Source organism: Leucoraja erinacea, chromosome 22, assembly GCF_028641065.1.
Source record: "Leucoraja erinacea ecotype New England chromosome 22, Leri_hhj_1, whole genome shotgun sequence".
Lineage (NCBI taxonomy): Eukaryota > Metazoa > Chordata > Chondrichthyes > Rajiformes > Rajidae > Leucoraja > Leucoraja erinaceus.
In genome coordinates, this window is record NC_073398.1 from 29,218,615 (window position 1) to 29,237,476 (window position 18,862).

At 38.6% G+C, this 18,862-nt stretch overlaps 1 protein-coding gene across 1 annotated transcript in view; it reads right to left on the reverse strand.

The window, feature by feature from the left end:
* Positions 1-1,510: 1,510 nt before the first annotated feature.
* The window catches only part of LOC129707916 (collagen alpha-1(VII) chain-like), a 260,386-nt gene continuing 243,034 nt past the window's right edge, over positions 1,511-18,862 (reverse strand). Inside the window, 4 exon segments of the mRNA XM_055653380.1 lie at positions 1,511-3,824; positions 4,757-4,921; positions 9,024-9,194; positions 18,373-18,381. Coding sequence (XP_055509355.1) covers positions 3,811-3,824; positions 4,757-4,921; positions 9,024-9,194; positions 18,373-18,381 — 359 coding nt within the window. The 3' untranslated portion in view covers positions 1,511-3,810.

The following is an 18,862-nucleotide window of genomic DNA, read 5'->3' on the forward strand; positions in this document are numbered from 1 at the left end:
CCACCAGGTCTGCACCGACTAACGACCCCCGTACACTAGCACTATCCTCCAGACGAGGGCCAATTTACAATCTTTACCGAAGCCAAGTAACCTGTGGAAGAAAATAGAAGCACCCGGGGAAAACACACAAGCTCACGGGGAGAACGTAAACCTCCATATAGACAGCACCCGTGGTCAGGATCGAACCCAGTGTAGTGACCATTTGGCTTGTTTTGCATGTCATTTTACATGTCGTGAAATCGGAAATCAGAGGAACTATCCTACCATTGCTGTTAATCAAATATCTAGGGATAAATTAGAAATTAGAAAACCCTGGGCTGCGAGAGATTGCGGAATTTAAACAGTAATTTGCCACATTTAAAAAAATAAGGTACATATTAATTACTATATTAAAACCTGGGGCGCGAGGCCTATAGCCGGTGATGAAACAATACCATCATGACTTCAAGGAAAGTACCAGCAAGGAATCTGGAGAGATGTCGAATATACCCTTTACTGTAGTATTTTGCACTCAAATTATTTAAAGCTTTTACGTATTCATTTATTAGTGAGTTGAATCCATGAGTCCATGAGTTGAAGTTCATGGACATTATGAACTACTCAGTAAAAACTGAAGGACACTATTGTGTGGACTTACCTTTCAAACAAGAAAGTGTTAATCTGCTGAATAATTGTCGTATGGCAGAGCAACGTACCCAGACTTTGAAACGCAAGTTTGACGAGAATACTAAATTTCATGAAAGAAGAATCTCTTTGAAGAATAATTTCTACAAGGAAGATTGCTTAAAATCCATGTCTACTGAGCAGTAAGCAATGCTAACAGTAGAACATCTGTCTTGTCTTTGCAATAAGGGAGGATTCACACTTTCTAAGTGGATCAGCAGCAATTGTGAAAGCATTCCACTAGATGATAGAGCCAAAGAAACCAAAGAGTTGGATTTGGACAAAGATGATCTGCCAATGGAGAGAGCATTGGGAGTTACTAATGTTGTAAAACTGAAATGCGTTAATACAGAAGAAAATTCTGTGAACAAAGTTTCCAGAGAACTGACAGTGAACCGTTTCTTAAGCGATAAGAGATGGATCAATGAACTAAAATCTCTCTGTAAGCCAGACAGGGAATGGCCAAAGCTCGGGCTGGGATTTGAAATATCTGCTAATGATCCGGAAACTAAATCAAACCTAACGGTGAAATTTATTGCTAAAGATCCTGTTATTCTTTTGAAGGATTTTCACACTTCAACATTACTGTTACAACACATCCATGAGTTGATCGGACATGGAGGAAGACGTTTCATGCTGTCAAAGCTTTGGACTATTACGTTTTGGACTATATATTGGGTCTCATGCTTGAATTTAAGGGTTTGTTGCACACGGGACGACTTTAAATTTAAACCAGTGTTTTAATAAGATTAATAATCTAGTTTTGCTTGCTTCTAGAAGGCGAAAGTGAAGACAGAAAGTCGATGAAGAATTCTGAGAGCGGATATGTAGTGCATGCTATTTTTTCCCCGTTAGTATAGTGTTTAGTATCCCCGCCTGTCACACGGTAGACTGGGGTTCAATTTCCTGACGAGGAGCCACCGGAATCCTATTCCCTGACCTATTGTTTTTTGATATATGTTAAGTCTTCAAGGCTAATTTTTTAATGTTTATTAGTAATTGCCTCGCTATATACTCGGAACAATTAGGGGCCGGTATGTAGTAGCCATTTGGCTTGTTTTGCATGTCATTGATGATGGCATGTGCCTTTTAATTTTCGACTGCCCGTTATATTGTGGGTGGGATTTGTGACGTGTTTTTGGGCATGTTTTGGGCTTTGCAGCTTGCGCAGACGTTTCGTTTTTAGTGTAGTTTGGAGAAACCATGGAGAAAGTTTATCCTTCGAACATGCGAGGTGTAAAGGAGATCATGCAAAGTGTAACGGAGACACGAGGAGTTTTCTAATGTATAAAGTAATAAGCTGGAGTTCGATGAAGATAATAGTAACGAGTCGGAAGAAATTTGGATGTACCTTACTGTTTTCTATCAACAATAAAGCATTTATTCATCAAAAGACTGTTTTGAAGACTTATCTGTGAAGAAGCTGAAAATCTCTGTGGGTGAGCTCGCGTGCGTATCGAAGATATTCCCCTTAACCATGCTTATCCATTTAGCGGCTAGAGGGTTAATTTCTCGAACGATATAAAAATCGGCCGCTACACCCGGGTCTCTGTCGCAGTAAGACAGCAACTCTACCGCCGTGCCACCGTGCCACCCCAGCAGTTTTGTCCTAACTGCTGTCATTCATTTATTAATGGGTCTGCTCCAAATGCATAGTGCCATCTAGATAACCTTATGCCTCCTATCATTGCCATTGCCTGTGAAAGACACACAAACTTCTTTGATTTAATGAGAAAGCAGCCCTGATTCATTTGATCTCCATTTATAATTATAATGCATATTATTCTGGTAATGTAGCATTTTGTATATAAAAAAAGAGAGTTGCTAAAGTAAAAATTGTCCCTCAGAGGATGTGATCTCAGAGAAAAAGAACATGGAATATAGAACAGGCCCTGCAGCAAATAACTTTCATGACGAACATGATGCAAAGATAAACTAATCTCCTCTGCCCGCATGTGATCCATGTCTCCATTCCTTGCCACTACAATATCTGTCTTCATCACTATTCCTGGCAGCATGTTCCAGGAACACACCATTCTCTGTAAAAAAAAAACCTACCCGGCACATCTCCTTTAAACTGTCACTCTCACCTTAAAGCTACGCCCTCTAGTCTTTGGTGGAGACAAAGGTGGACACCTCAATGTGGAAACATTGAACGAACACTTTGCTTCTGTCTTCGCTACAGAAAATACAAAAAAAACATTCCAATATAATATAAGAAACTTGGAGGCAAAAGAAATGGAGATATTACTGAAATTATATTGGCCAGATGAATATTGTGCAAACTGAAGTATGGTGTCTTGGTCTAGTCTTTTTACTGAGTGAAGCATATAGTTGTAGTAAAGAGGATGCAATGAAGATTTATCAGGTTTATTCTTAAAATGCATAAATAAGTTATCTCTTAAAACGGTGTTGTATCAATTTGATGTTGGAGTTAACTTTTTTGAGGTTTTTTTAAACAAAGTTTTTTGCCTTTTAAAAAAATTGTTCATATCCTTATAATTTGACTGTTATCAACCATTTGTCTGTGTTTCATCTTTTAACTTTTATTTTGTTTTTGTTTTACCTTGATAAACTAAGAAAAATGAAACATACCCTACACCGACATAAATTGCAAAATTAACGATCATTGTTTCTTCCAACATTTACGAAAATATCACAAATGAATCGATTTTTGAAAAGTTCATCATCATTCATTTAACGCCAACTACTGCGGACTACACTTCACTACTATCCTCATTCTTCTCTTCTTTCTCTTTTCTCTTTTTCTATTACAGGTTAAAGTTTAAAAAAAAGAGAAGCTGTACACAAAATGTATTATGTTGCATATCATGATTAAGATGTATGTACAATACTTCTAATAATTTTTTTTTTTTTTTTAAAGTTGAAACAAAAATAAAGTCAAACACACAGGTCATTGGTTCACTGAGGAACAGCGATCAACGTTGAACAGTTGTTTCTCTAGGACTCTCACTGTCTGCAGTTAGATGGCTTCCTCCAATTGGCATCTGTCAGCTTTACTGAAAAACGTCATCTCCATTTTTATTCAACGTCTCCCTGTTTTCTTTCTTGAGTGAAGAAGTACAGTATATTGACTATCAATTCTTTATTGGCTCAAGAAATAAAAATAAGGAATGGTCATTCTTCCTATTGTTTTAATCCTGTAATAATGAAACAAGAATACATTTATTTACAATGACTTTTAGAAAAAATCTTTGCGTAATTAATTATAATATGTAAATCAATCAGGAGGATGCGTTTGACTTAACTCAATTAACCCACTGGTTGCGAATTAATATATTTTTTGTTTAGGGGTTTTAAGATTTGCAGACCTAAAGAGTTTAGAACACTTCAAAATTCTGTCAGTAATGAAAACTGGGAATGACTAGATTGGTAAAGTAAGTGCATTAAATCCATTGTAGGAGGGTTCAGGTTAGAATCAGGATCTTGAGAGATGGGGAGAAGTATAGTTTGGGGGAATCATAATCAGATTTGGACTTTTGGCAGGAAGAAGGGATGGCCAATTTGAAGTAAAAGTTGGTCCATGATACTGTATGCTTGAAGTGGTGGAAAAGAGCTGGTGAATTGTGGAACCTATCATAAGGGGCAAGTTATTAATCTGAACTGAATACCAGAGCCCATGCCAAACTCACTGACTTCATCGCACCCATGCAGAACTCACTGACTTCATCTTGTGTAGGAAAGAATTACAGGTGCTGGTTTAAATCGAAGATAGACACAAAATGCTGGAATAACACAGCTGGACAAGCAGCATCTCTGGAGTGAAGTAATGGGTGACGTTTTGGGTGAAGAAGGGTCTCGACCTGAAACGCCACCCATTCCTTCTCACTGACTTCAACGCACCCATGCAGAACTCACTGACTTCATCACATTGATGACTGCATCGTAAGAAGGAAAATTGAAAACATCGATCGATATGATAAGTCTCCAATTTTTTTCCTGAGCAACTTTCCAGAAACTTGATTGCAATAGATAAATATAATTAACAGATTTTTTTGTTAATTATCGCTGTCCAATATTAAAATCCTTAAATACAGCAAATCCTAAAATAAAAGCATCATTTTTATTTTACCTTCCAGACATCTATGTACGCATCCTTGTTTTGATGGGAAGCGATTGCTATTTCCACCACAGCCACTGTATACAAATGGTCTGCATTCCTTAGCTTCATCAGAATAATACCACTGCAATTCATATTGTGAGCAGGAACCTTCATCCATTGACTCGCTGCAAGGGGCTATGTGTATACAAAGAAAGAAAGACAAATGTTAATTGGTTGATTTGATCTCAGGCTGCTGTGAAACACTTTGCTCTTATGAGATGTCACAAATATATGAGTTTGGTGACTGTACTGAGGGGGCATGGCCGGTGAAAGCATTTTCAACATGTCTTGCATTTTGCCAGGCTTATAAACGTATACAAGTTGATTAATTAAATCATCGGCACACTAACTTCTAATTTTGGCATCATTCTATTGTTGAAGAAACTTCTGAATGTGTCACTGTTATGTACTCTACCCATGTAGATGTGGAGTTCTTATTGTTTAGTGCAGTGGTTCCCAACCATTTTTAGCTCATAGCCCCCTTGGGATCTTTTAATTCTTCTGTGCCCCCCCTGACATTATTAGCAGAAAAAAAGTACTTCAATATTATAATACCTTCCATAAAAATATCAGTGTCTATTAATTGCACATATATTCTCTTTTATTCTATTCCACAAACATCAAAAATATTTCAACTACATAGATTTAAATTTATTAGAACTGAAATTTAGGAGGCAACAGGGTGGTAGCTCTGTGGCCCCCTTCATTGAACCTGTGGGCCCCTAAATCCCAACATTTTTCTGTGGCCCCCCTGAAATTTTCCATGGTATATGGCCCCAGGTTGTGAATCATTGGTTTAGTGTATATGTAGTCTTGGGAAACATTTGATGCTGGAGTCACACTTACACAACACATTTCCGTAGCAACTTTTTCACTTTGTAAAGTAGGTGTTTGATGGTATGGTACTTATGTTGCTCAACTAGTCCTCCAGGATAGACAAAAATGCTGGAGAAACTCAGCGGGTGAGGCAGCATCTATGGAGCGAAGGAATAGGTGACGTTTCAGGTCGAGACCCTTCTTCAGGGTCTTGACCCAAAACGTCACCTATTCCTTCACTCCATAGATGCTGCCTCACCCACTGTGTTTCTCCAGCATTTTTGTCTACCTTCGATTTTTCCAACATCTGCAGTTCCTTATTAAACAGTTAACAAGAAGATGTCACATCTGGATTGGAGAGCTAAATGACCAATGTATCTAATACTTTAGAGAGATTCATACCTCATTATCCTATCCAGAGGTTTTTACCCAAGTAGATCTCTGATTCTCAAAATGAAGCACTCAGTATAACGACAGCAGGAAAATGCACGGGTACGTTATTTGTTTCTTATTTAACCTATCTGGTCAAATTAAAGACCCTTGTTATAGAGATAGCACCAATTAAGATGTGGTCTGAGTTGCTGGGAATATTTGAGCAAAAAACAAACTGCTAGAGGAACTTAGCGGGTCAGGCAGCATCTGTAGTGGGAATGGACAGACGACATTTTGTGTCGGGAATATTTGTTAGGTGGTCTGCTGTGGGAATAATTTGGAAAAGAGTCAAACCTGTGGAATACTAAACCGAGAATCTGAAGTGTTCTTATGGATTCTTGCTTGAAGAATTATACCATTCATTTAACACAGCAATACTAATTATTGGAATGTGACTTGTTCTAAAAGACATTCATCCAAGGATTTCTATCTGTTAATGTGCTTTCCAAGAGCTGTTGCTTTTTAAAGGATGTGCCTATTAAGTCTTATTCATTCAACATAAATCGTTCGAGACATATTTAAGGACATAATGAGGGATATATATTGAATTAGATTGTATTTCAACAATTAGCACTGTCATGCCAGGTATTTCAGAAGATCATATGGTTTAGTTAAATTTGATAAATATCAGAGTACAACTGGTTGTTGAATCAATCAGAAGTATAATTGCTTCCTGTTATTTCCATTAAAGGGTCTCACAGTTCATAAAAGGAAATTAAATGTCTGAAATTTTTCATTCAGTCTATTAGAAATGTCAAATAGAGTTTAATGTATTAACTATACATACATAATTTATCCTATAATATATATGCATAATTTAGAAATGGCCCTGATATTTATACATAATTTATACTGGTGAATTTATTGAACGATTCTTTATTACCATTAAGATCGAGGATCTCACCTTACTAATCTCTGCCACTAGGTATAGAGATTGGTGGGTATGAAGCTGTCAGGTATTTACAATATAACCTATAATTTGTATTTTTTTAAATCTGTTTGCTCTTGTGCCATGTCTGATAGTTTATTGATTTATTAGATTCGGCAGGCAGATTAGAAATCACATACAGTCTTGTTTTATAAAATAAAATACATGTCTGGGGTGGATGAAAAATGTACAGTTTTTTTTGCCTGGTTTACTACTGCCATAAGGATCTTAAACTTTTATGAAATTTGTCAGTGACTGACTGCAACAAGTGACCAGCCAGTCCCTTCAGGCATCAGCAGTTAAATACAGTGGTCCCTGGAGCCTGCTAACCAGGCAGTATGTTAAACATTTGTTTATTTAGCCAGGAAGAGAAGGAATACATTAAAAACAGAATGTAACCAGACCTCAATTAGGACCCGACTCCGAATGACCTCACAAGGCACTGAGGCCAATTTTGCTTGATATTTTTCATCTGTAATTTTTCTTTTCTCCCAATAAATGTACGTTACATTTTTATTTCCAATTACATTTCCTCTCACACTGAACCCATTCTCAATGTATTAAATTTTAAATGCAGCATCACAGGAATCTGATTGATTCAACAATAATCTCCCCAGGGAGATCTTACTCTTAAAGACAATGAAATAAATAAATTGCTATCTTCTTCAACTTTAGTTTATTATTGTTATTTCATCTTATTTGTATTTCTACAAATGAAAGGAATGTATAGTTTGGATCCTATGATAGCAGATTACCAAAGTAAGCATCTTTGAACTCTCGTCCGAGTCTCATCAGTCTGAAAAGGGTCTCGACTCGAAACATCACCCATTCCCTCTCTCCAGAGATGCTGCCTGTCCCTCTGAGTTTCTCCAGCATTTTGTGTCTACCTAGGCATCTTTGGTTGTATGGTTGGTATAAACCATAACAAACGACTTCAAGAAAATCATGTTACCTGGTTCTTTGTTTCTGCCCCAATTCCATAAGAGGAATTTCATACTGGGACTATATATCTAACCTTTGTGTTTTCATTCTTTCAGTGCATAGAATGAAAATCAAAATTATTGCCAATGCTGGAATTTGCCCACTATCTCTCCTCACCAGACCTCCATATGTTGTTATCATGCAACTATAAAAAGGAAAATGTCAAAAATTACCAGGATTGTTTCAGGATGGTTGCATTGTGGAGCATTTTGTTCTGCTTTAAGCTCTACATGCAGAATTTCACATTACATGAATAATAATGCAGGCTAATCCACAGGAATACTACTGTGAAAAATGCCCAGAACTGCCCAGTCTAATTTCATCCAGAAATGGTCTTCAGCATGATCTCCAGCTACAATTGTAACTGAATCACATTGCACCTAATAAAATAAGTACATCTCGATTCAATTTCATTTTTTTGTTTCTGCTTTACATCCCAGAAACAGGCATAATGCATCCTAATCTTCACCGTCCTAAAACAAGAAGTCAATACATAGCATCATTTTAAGCTCTGAAAGTGGCAATAGTGTAAAGAAAAAAGTATATCTACACAATTCTGAGAGTTCAACTTTTGTTAACTTTTCGGATTGGATGTTCTAATTTTCCAATGAAATATAGAAATCTTTTTGGATATTCTAAATGATACACATTGGCAAGGACTCCAAGATCCAAACTAATTTCCTGTGCTTACTGGAACCATTGAAATAAGTTGAATTGAGAATAGTAGCTGGTGGAACAATTAATTTTCCTGATGGGTTATACAGGTAGGTAATTTCTCCGTGACAAAAATGGATCCAATTACTCCTATTATCATTTTGTTATTCTTGTCAAGGAGCTTTGCCAAGTAGATCTTATTATCATGTGATAATCCCAGTGATTGTTTTCTTGTGTCAGTTTAAAGCTTCTCCTCAACATGTTCCAATGCATTATCTGAAGATCCTAACCTATAGAGCTAGGAGGGTACACCAACACAGTGGTTATTTTCAGGATTTTAATATATATTTTGAAGCTCGGACGTCAAATTCCAACTTTGTACAGAAATTAAAATTTAAAATTCATTTAAAATATCCCTTACTATACCTGTGGTATGATATTGTGTTATGTTTTGAAATTTAACTTCATCTTCAAATTCTTCTTCACTGTCTTCTACATTGTCCTTTCTGTCTCTTGCATCTTTTCTGCTTTCTGCACCTTTTTCCCGGGAGTTTTCATCAGAATCGCCTGTTCTAATAATCAAATGGAAATCTTTTCCTAAAGGAGAGAGAGCAAGATGAAACACTTCAATCTATCTTTTAGAAAACATGCAAATTATTTTGTATGTAGTTGCCAGATTGTCTACTAAGGGAACCAACACAAGGGATAAACCCACTTAATCTTGTCTCTAGGTAGACAAAAATGCTGGAGAAACTCAGCTGGTGAGGCAGCATCTATGGAGTGAAGGAAATAGGCAACGTTTTGGGTTGAAACCCTTCTTCAATCTTGTCTTTACTTCTGATTGATGCATCTGTTTATGAAAGCATTGGTAGAAAAGTGGCATGCTCCATCTTCACACCAACGATACTACCGTGTAGACAAAAGGAACGGCTGGTGTTGTTTTGCACAAAAGGACACAAAATGCTGGGGTAACTCAGCAGGTCAGGCAGGATCTCCAAAGATGCTATCCATGGTCTCCAGAGATGTTGACTGACCCACTGATGTACTCCAGCACTTTGTGTCCTGTAGATTGATTTATATTTTCTTGTAATAATTGCAGAGAAAACCCAAACCAGCCTATTTGTTGCCTAGTTGGGGTTTGCAGGGACTATTTGATTCCAGACATCATCGCAGTCTCCTTGGTTTAAGAATAGGTGAAAGAGCAATTTGAGAGGTGAGGTGACAATAACTACTCTTGACATCAAGGCAACATTCTAAATGTGGAGGTATGATAAAATTGCCTGGGCTACTCATAAAATACATTCAAAATTATGACTTTGGTCATTAATAAAGCCAAGGTTTCAGATAGAACATTGCATTTCAAAGTGGAGGCTCGCCACCGCTTTCTCTGGGGTTATCCACTGGATGGTGCCACGATGGCAGCCTCACCAACAGTCTGTCTGTTCTTTTGCCTCTTTTTTGTTATTTTTAGTGTGTTTTAAAAAGTTGATGTTCTCTGGTTTGTTTTATGTGGAAGGTGAGGTTGGGGGTCGGGGGAAACTTTTTTTTTCAATCTTTTACCTTGCCGGAGATGCGATTGTTTACTGGATCGTATCTCCGGTCACTCTGCGGCCTAACATCATGGAGCTGGAGGCCTTGCCCGGGACTGACTTTGAGCCCCACTGCGGGGCCTGGACTTACCAGCAGGGCCGATCCCTTGCCTGGGATCGATGCTCCAACTGCGGCCCGTGGACTTTAACATCAGAGGCTCACAGTCTCGGGAGAGACGGAGTCGGGAAACTCCGAACGACGCAGAAGGTTCGACCAAACCTGACCCGGGGTCAATCGCTGGAGCGGGGAGCTAACATCCCCCTGATGCAGGAGCTTGATCGCCCCGATGCGGTGGGTCCAAAATCGTCCCGTCAACGGAAGGATTGAGGCCCCCGACCGCGGGAGAACAATGAAGGGAAGAGATTGAACTTTTTTTCGCCTTCCATCACAGTGAGGAATGTGGAGGAGTCACTGTGGTGGATGTTTATGTTAAAATGTATTTTGTGTGTTTCGTTGCTTTTCATTAATACGACTGTGTGGCAAATCAAATTCCTCGTATGTTGGAAAAACATACTTGGCTAATAAAATATGATTATGATTATTATGATTAGGAATGGGTGATAAATGCTGACCTTGACATTGACGTACAAATTCTGAAAGAAAATGTACGTAAAAATATAATGATGAATAACTGGTGTAAATTAAGTAATAGGTAGACAATTCAGAATATATGCAGTTGAAGGTATGATTTTTATTATTGTCCTCATCAGTCTTTTCCTTTCTGCTTCCTTCAGGTGGAAAAATATTACTGTAATAACATAGTTGATACTTTTTCCCACTTTACATTTAACATAACATTCTCGAACATTGCCAATCCACAAACGAAGGATGAGGTTTCCATGGTAATTAATAATGTAAAGTTCATTTTTTTCTGTAATGAATGACTCTAGTAGAATTACATTCTCAAAGACTGGAATATTTCAAAACAGTGCATTTCTGTAATTTTGTTGGTGGAGTGTTAATTACATTTAAATCTGAAACGTGCATATTCAAGATAAAGATACATTTCTCCGCAGTTGAGTATTTCCCTATGGTCAAAAAGACCCCCATAGAATTATGAATCAGATTTCCTAAATCCCATACCTAGAAACACAGCAGCGAAAGGGAGATATTCAACCACTGGGCACTCCTCATCCACCCGCCTTAATTTCTATAACTCTTATTACGTTACTGACAAATATACAGAATATCCTAATTTAGAAGTTTTGAAACTTTTAATTGATTCCTAGTATATATACACACACTGAATTTTTTTCTTCATTAATTATATTGTTTACAGTGTACTATGTTTACATATTCTGTTTGCTGCTGCAAGTATGAATTTCATTGTTCTATCTGGGACATATGACACTAAAACACTCTTGACTTGACTCTTGACTAGTAGCAACAAATGTTTGACAAGGGAAGTTTCAGAGTTCCATTGGTTTCTGTAAGGTGTGCTTCCTGACATTGTACCTGAAGGTCTCAGTTCTAACATTTGCGAGTTTAAGATTAAACCCTTTTTCTCTTTCGCTACGGAAAATAGTTTATTTAATTATCTGAATAACCCCAATTAAAATATTTTTTTATCTTGTAATCCTTGAATATAAAATTTGAGAGATCCAACCTTTCTTCATTATTTTATTATTCATCATATCATTCAATCGTATGAAAATGACAGAGATGTCACACAGTGACTTCAACAAACTCCCTTAACCCAAGAAAATGGCAATAGTATGTTCAGTCCATTTCTCAATTGAAAAAAAAAAATGAAACCAGACAGGGTCTTAGAGGAATATAGAGGTTAACCAGGTCATGAATTGGCTTTGGCGAGTTAGATTAAGGAAAATCGCAATACTATTTATATGTACATTAAAAAAACGAGGGTAACCTGGAGAAGGTAGGACTGCTCACAGATAACGAAATTTGATAAAGGAAGTTACAGAATGCGGGTGAGATACTAAAAGAGTAATTTGCACTTGTACTTACCAAGAAGAAGGACATAGAAGACAGTGAGAGCAGTGTGGAGAATACTAATATACAAGGGCAATTTGAGATCATGATGGAGGTGTTACTGGGGCTCTTGAAGAGGTGGATAAATTCCCTGGGCGTGATGGGAACTGTTATTAAGGTTATTAAGAGAAGAGTTCACAGGGGTTTTGTCAAAATTCCTTGCATCTTCTCTAGCCACAGGAGAGGTCCCAGAGGACCTGTAAATAGCCGATATTGTTCCTCTGTTTATGGAGGATAGTACAGAAAATCCAGGGAATGTTAGGCTAGTGAGTCTTGCACGAGTGGTGGGAAAGCTATGGAAAAGGATTCTTCTGGATTGGATTTACTCCCATTTGAATGGGGTAATTTGTGACAGTCAGCATGGCTGTGTATGTGGCAGGTCACTAACTTGATGGAGTTAGAAATGAGGATAGGGTATTGGCTGTTGTCAACATGGCTTTTGGGAAGGCATTTGATAAAGTCTCCTCATATTGTCCCCCTGATCCAGAAGATGAAAATGCATGGATTCACGGCGACTTTGTTGTATGGATTCAGAACTGACTTACGCAGAGAGGACAGCATGTTGTAGTGGAAGCGTGCTATTCTGGCTGGACGGTGTTTGTAAAATGACACCAAGATAGCTGGAGTTGTGGACAATAAAGAAGGCTGGCAAAGTATACAGCGGGATATATCAAAATAGGACGTACATGGTAAATGGTAGTTGATGTGGACAAGCTTTTCCCTTTGAGAATAGGGAAGATTCAAACAAGAGGACATGACTTCAGAATTAAGGGACAGAAGTTTAGGGGTAATATGAGGGGGAACTTCTTTATTCAGAGAGTGGTAGCGGTGTGGAATGAGCTTCCAGTGGAAGTGGTGGAGTCAGGTTCATTGGTATCATTTAAAAATAAATTGGATAGGCATGTGGATAAGAAGGGAATGGAGGGTTATGGTATGAATGCAGGCAGGTGGGACTAAGGGGAAAAAAAAATTGTTCGGCACGGACTTTTAGGGCCGAGATGGCCTGTTTCCGTGCTGTAATTGTTATATGGTTATATAGATCAGCTACAAAAATGGGTGGAGAAATGAAGTCAAACACTAGAAGCCTTTAAGGTGAAGGGGGCAGGTTTAAAGGACATGTGCGGGCAAGTATTTCTACATCGTGGGTGGTGGGTGCTTGGACCACATTGCCAAGGGTGATGGTGAGGCAGACAAAAGTGCTGGAGAAACTCAGCGGCTGCGACAGCATCTATGGAGTGAAGGAAATAGGCAACGTGTTGGGCCGAAACATTCAGGTGATGGTGAGGCAGATATGATAGTGGTTTTCAAGAGACACAGATGGTAACATGGATATGCAGGAAATGGAGGATTGTGGATCATGGGCAGGCAGATGAAATTAGTTTATCGTGGCACCATGTTTGGCACAGACATTGTGGGCTAAAGGGCCTTTTCTGTGTTGTACTGTTCTATGTTATAACTAGCTCAATGTTTCAATTATTGAGATAGCTTGTGTCATTTGGAGTGTGTTCAAGAAGGAACTGCAGATGCTGGAAAATCGAAGGTACACAAAATTGCTGGAGAAACTCAGCGGGTGCAGCAGCATCTATGGAGCGAAGGAAATAGGCAACGTTTCGGGCCGAAACCCTTCTTCAGACTGATGGGGGGTGGGGGGGGGGAGAAGGAAGGAAAAGGGGAGGAGGAGGAGCCCGAGGGCGGGCGGATAGGAGGGTGGGAGGAGACAGCTCAAGGGTTAAGGAAGGGGAGGAGACAGTAAGGGCTAGCAAAATTGGGAGAATTCAATGTTAATGCCATCCGGACGCAAGGTCCCCAGGCGGAATATGAGGTGCTGTTCCTCCAATTTCCGCTGTTGCTCACTCTGGCAATGGAGGAGACCCAGGACAGAGAGGTCGGATTGGGAATGGGAGGGGGAGTTGAAGTGCTGAGCCACCGGGAGGTCAGGTTGGTTATTGCGGACTGAGCGGAGGTGTTTCGGCGAAACGATCGCCCAACCTACGCTTAGTCTCTCCGATGTAAATCAGCTGACACCTAGAGCAGAGGATGCAGTAGAGGAGGTTGGAGGAGATGCAGGTGAACCTTTGTCGCACCTGGAACGATTGCTTGGGTCCTTGAATGGAGTCGAGGGGGGAGGTGAAGGGACATGTGTTGCATTTCTTGCGGTTGCAACGGAAAGTACCCGGGGAGGGGGTGGTGCGGGAGGGAAGGGAAGAATTGACAAGGGAGTTGCGGAGGGAGCGGTCTTTGAGGAAGGCAGACATGGGGGGAGATGGGAAGATGTGGCGAGTGGTGGGGTCACTTGGAGTGTATTTGATGTATATGTGGGTTACTGAAATTGAAACATCGTCAGTAGTTTCCCATTGTCATTTATTTTACTTCACTGCAAAAATAAAGATAGGTTTCACGTGTGAAGTAATTTAATCATGATGCTAGGTTCTTATGTTCTTATATTCTTCTTGATGAATTTGTTATGACCATCAACATTTTTGCAAGTGTTGAATTACAGTGATATTAAGAGACTGACAAACATGTTTGCATTGAAAATTCCATTACAGAAAACACCTTTTTTTTTAAATACTGCTGTTCAGTTACAAATGTTGCTATGTTCTTTTACAATTAGCTGTTCTGTACAAAGTGTACAGTGGTAGGCTCCATAAAATGCTCCAAGGAATATTATCATCTCATTTCTCCTTGTCTATAGACACGTGGCCCTCCCTGTTTCTGGCCCTGTAGCAAGAATGATTTACAAATTGCCTGGCTTGCTGAGTTCCTCCCACATGTGTTTTTTTTTTACAAACTAAGGTTTGTTGTTGTTTCTCCTTCTGGAAGCAGATGAATTAAACAACCATACCTGCGCAATATAAAATTTGGTCTTCTAATTTAGATATGATCGCTTGAACAGTTACTATACATTGTTGTATTGCCTACGGAACATGATGGGCTATAGGACCAGACAATGACATTCAGGTTTCTATTTTCTAAACTTTATCAACTAATCTTCTCAACTAACCATAAAATCTCCCTTGTGACCGAGTATCAACACATATGTTTGTGTGTTGTTGTGATTACTTCCTGAACAATGTATTGTATAACAATGAGCAGTGTTATATATTATAATCGCAGTTCGGAATCACATTTTTCCCTTGTGATCTAGTTAAATACATGTATCTATGCTAAAATTTGGAATTTTGTAATAAAATTGAATACAAATCCAGACTGCAAGATATCCCAGTCATTTTTACAGTAAACACACTGTGCTATGGGGACCTGTCTGCTGCAGATCAAAAGGGTCCAAAATGAAAATGCAGCACATACAAAGCAGATTCTAGCTTTTAACGAAAAATATTCAACTGCTTATATTTCCACTGTGCCTTGACCATTGTAAATTCAGCTCAACACTTCACCAAAAAATGATACTGAGTCACATGGGAGAAATTATGGTTCGCTGACAAAAAAAACTTAGTTAAAGAAGCAGATTTTAAAGGATTTTTTTTAAAGGAGGAATGTGAGCTGGAGAATCTGAGAATTAGGAGGGAAATTCCAGAGTTTAGGATCCTACCATTTGCAGTTTATGCTCAGTGGCAAAGTGTTCAAAATTGGGACTGATGAAGAGGACAGAATATGCGTTTAGCAATTATGACAAAATCTGAGGTATTATTGACAAGTGAAGAGACAAGATGAAGGAGAGATTTGAAAACAATGATCAAAATAGAAACACTAATGGATAGGAACCCTGAAATAAAAACGTTTTTTATTTGGTAATTCAAAAACAGTATTATCATAACAGCTGATAGGTGTGGAATTTCTATGTGGAATTTTTAATGTATTGCTTCATATAATCTTATTAAATTCCATTGTGTGCAATTCAACAAATTCTTAACTTCATTTTAAATTAATTTAAACAGTTCATTCAAGTTCCACACAATTTAATGTGAACAGATTAACTACTGTGCTAAAGGCAGCACAGGAATTTCAAACCCTGATTGTCAAACAATTTATTGAAATTAATAAAAATATATATAATGCATAATTGGCAATGCCTTGTTGCTCATTGTTCTTAATGGCTCCTATTGCTCAAGTGGGAATTAATCCTTTCTCAAAGAATCCTTTCCAATAGGTTCCCTACCACTGACGTAATCCTCAGCGGCCTATAATTCCCTGAATTAATTCACTTCTTAACATAGAAACATAGAAACATAGAAATTAGGTGCAGGAGTAGGCCATTCGGCCCTTCGAGCCTGCACCGCCATTCAATATGATCATGGCTGATCATCTAACTCAGTATCCCGTACCTGCCTTCTCTCCATACCCCCTGATCCCCTTGGCCAGAAGGGCCACATCTAACTCCCTCTTAAATATAGCCAATGAACTGGCCTCAACTACCCTCTGTGGCAGAGAGTTCCAGAGATTCACCACTCTCTGTGTGAAAAAAGTTCTCCTCATCTCGGTTTTAAAGGATTTCCCCCTTATCCTTAAGCTGTGACCCCTTGTCCTGGACTTCCCCAACATCGGGAACAATCTTTCTGCATCTAGCCTGTCCAACCCCTTAAGAATTTTGTAAACAGATGAAATACATTAGCTACCCTCCAGTCCTCCGGGACCTTGCCTGTGCCTAGAGAAAATGCACAGATCTTCAGCAAAGTTCTTGCCATCTCCTCCCTTGCCTCTCTTAATAACCTGGAATAGATCACATCAGGCCCAGGAATGTATCCACCTCTTCAAGTCACAACACATCCTTCTTAATTTCAAACTGCCCATGTGTTTTACTATTTTCCACACTGATCTTACAGTTCTCCATGTCCTACTCCTTGGTGAAAACAGATTCATAGTTATCTTAGCACTTCGTCCACATCCCCTGGATCAGAGCACAAATTCTCACCTTTATCTTTGAGCAGTCCTACTGTCTCCCTAGTTACCATCTTGTTTTTAATGACATTCAGAAAGTATTCAGACCCATTCACTTTTTCCCAATTTTGTTACGTTACAGCCTTATTCTAAAATTGACTACATTTTTATTTATTTATTATCATCAATCTACACACAATACCCCAGAATAAAAAAAGTGAAAACAGATGTTTAGAAATTTTTGCAAAGTAATTTCAAAGAAATAACTGTAATATCACATTTGCATACATATTCAGACCCTTTACTCAGTACTTTGGCAGCGATTACAGCCTCAAGTCTTCTTGGGTATGGCGCTACAAGCTTAGCACATCCGTATTTGGGTAATTTCTCCGATTCTTCTCTGCAGACCCTCTCAAGCTCTGTCAGGTTGGATGGGGAGCATCGGGGGTGCTATGAGAATGCAGGGTGACTTGGACAGGTTGGGGGAGTGGGCAGATGCATGGCAGATGAAGTTTAATGAAGTCTATGAAAGTAAGCATGCTGGTACAGCAGACAGTGAAGAAATCGAATGGCATGTTGGCCTTTATAACAAGAGGAATCAAATATAGAAGCAAAGAGGTCCTTCTGCAGTTGAACAGAGCCCTAGTGAGACCACACCTGGAGTATTGTGTGCAGTTTTTGTCTTCAAACTTGAGGAAGGACATTCTTGCTATTGAGGGAGTGCAGCGTAGGTTCACGAGGTTAATTCCCAGGATAGCGGGACTGTCATATGTTGATAGATTGGAACAGCTGGGCGTGTATACTCGGAATTTAGAAGGATGAGAGGAGTTCTTATTGAAACATATAAGATAATTAATGGTTTGGACACGCTAGAGGCAGGAAACATGTTCCCAATGTTGGGGGAGTCCAGAACCAGGGGGCATAGTTTAAGAATAAATGGTAAGCCATTTAGAATGGAGATGAGGAAAAACTTTTTTACACAGAGAGTTTTGAGTGTGTGGAATTCTCTGCATCAGAGGGTGGTGGAGGCTGGTTCTCTGGATGCTTTCAACAGAGAATTAGATAGAGCTCTTAGGGATAGCAGAGTTAAATATAACTGGAATGAATGTTGGTGGGAAGAGGCTGAGGCAGAAATTGAGGCTTATCTCAATGAGATGCTTATCTCAACTGAGCTCTCTACCTTATTGCTAATGTAGAACCAGAAAAAGCATATATTCCAGAAAGGGGGAGAAGGGAAAAGAAACAAACCAAAACTGCATAATATTTTAGCTAACAATCGCACAATTTCCTATTTGGAAAACAGAGTAAGTGTTATTTCTCACCATTCCGTCAACTCACTTCCCTTCTGACTCACCTGCACAAGCTGTTGAAATAAATAACAGGGTTGATTAAAAACAAAGGCTTAGTCCTTTTGTATTTCTGGCTTCCAGTAAATTCAATAAATATCAAAAATAAAGATGTATATTAACCTATGCATCCTTACATAGAGGCAACATCTAGATCTTCCAAGAAAGATTTGAGTAGTTAACTGTGTTCATTTTGAAAATTAATAAAACACTTAATCTATTTTTTTACCTTGATACAAATATTTTCATCAGTGTTCAGTATGTTTTCTTGTACTATTAATATCATATTGTATTATAATTTGATTTAAAAAAAAGAGAAATCATACACCATACTTCCCAAAGAAGAGCTTCGGGGCTTTATGAAAACCATTCAGTGGAACTCAGTCAAAAGCAAGCCCACGTATTACAGTTACCTAATTTCTCCTAAATTGAAAGCATCTTGCTTCAACTATTTTATTCCCCTGTGATTTTAAATATGAAACAATGGATGCAGACTGG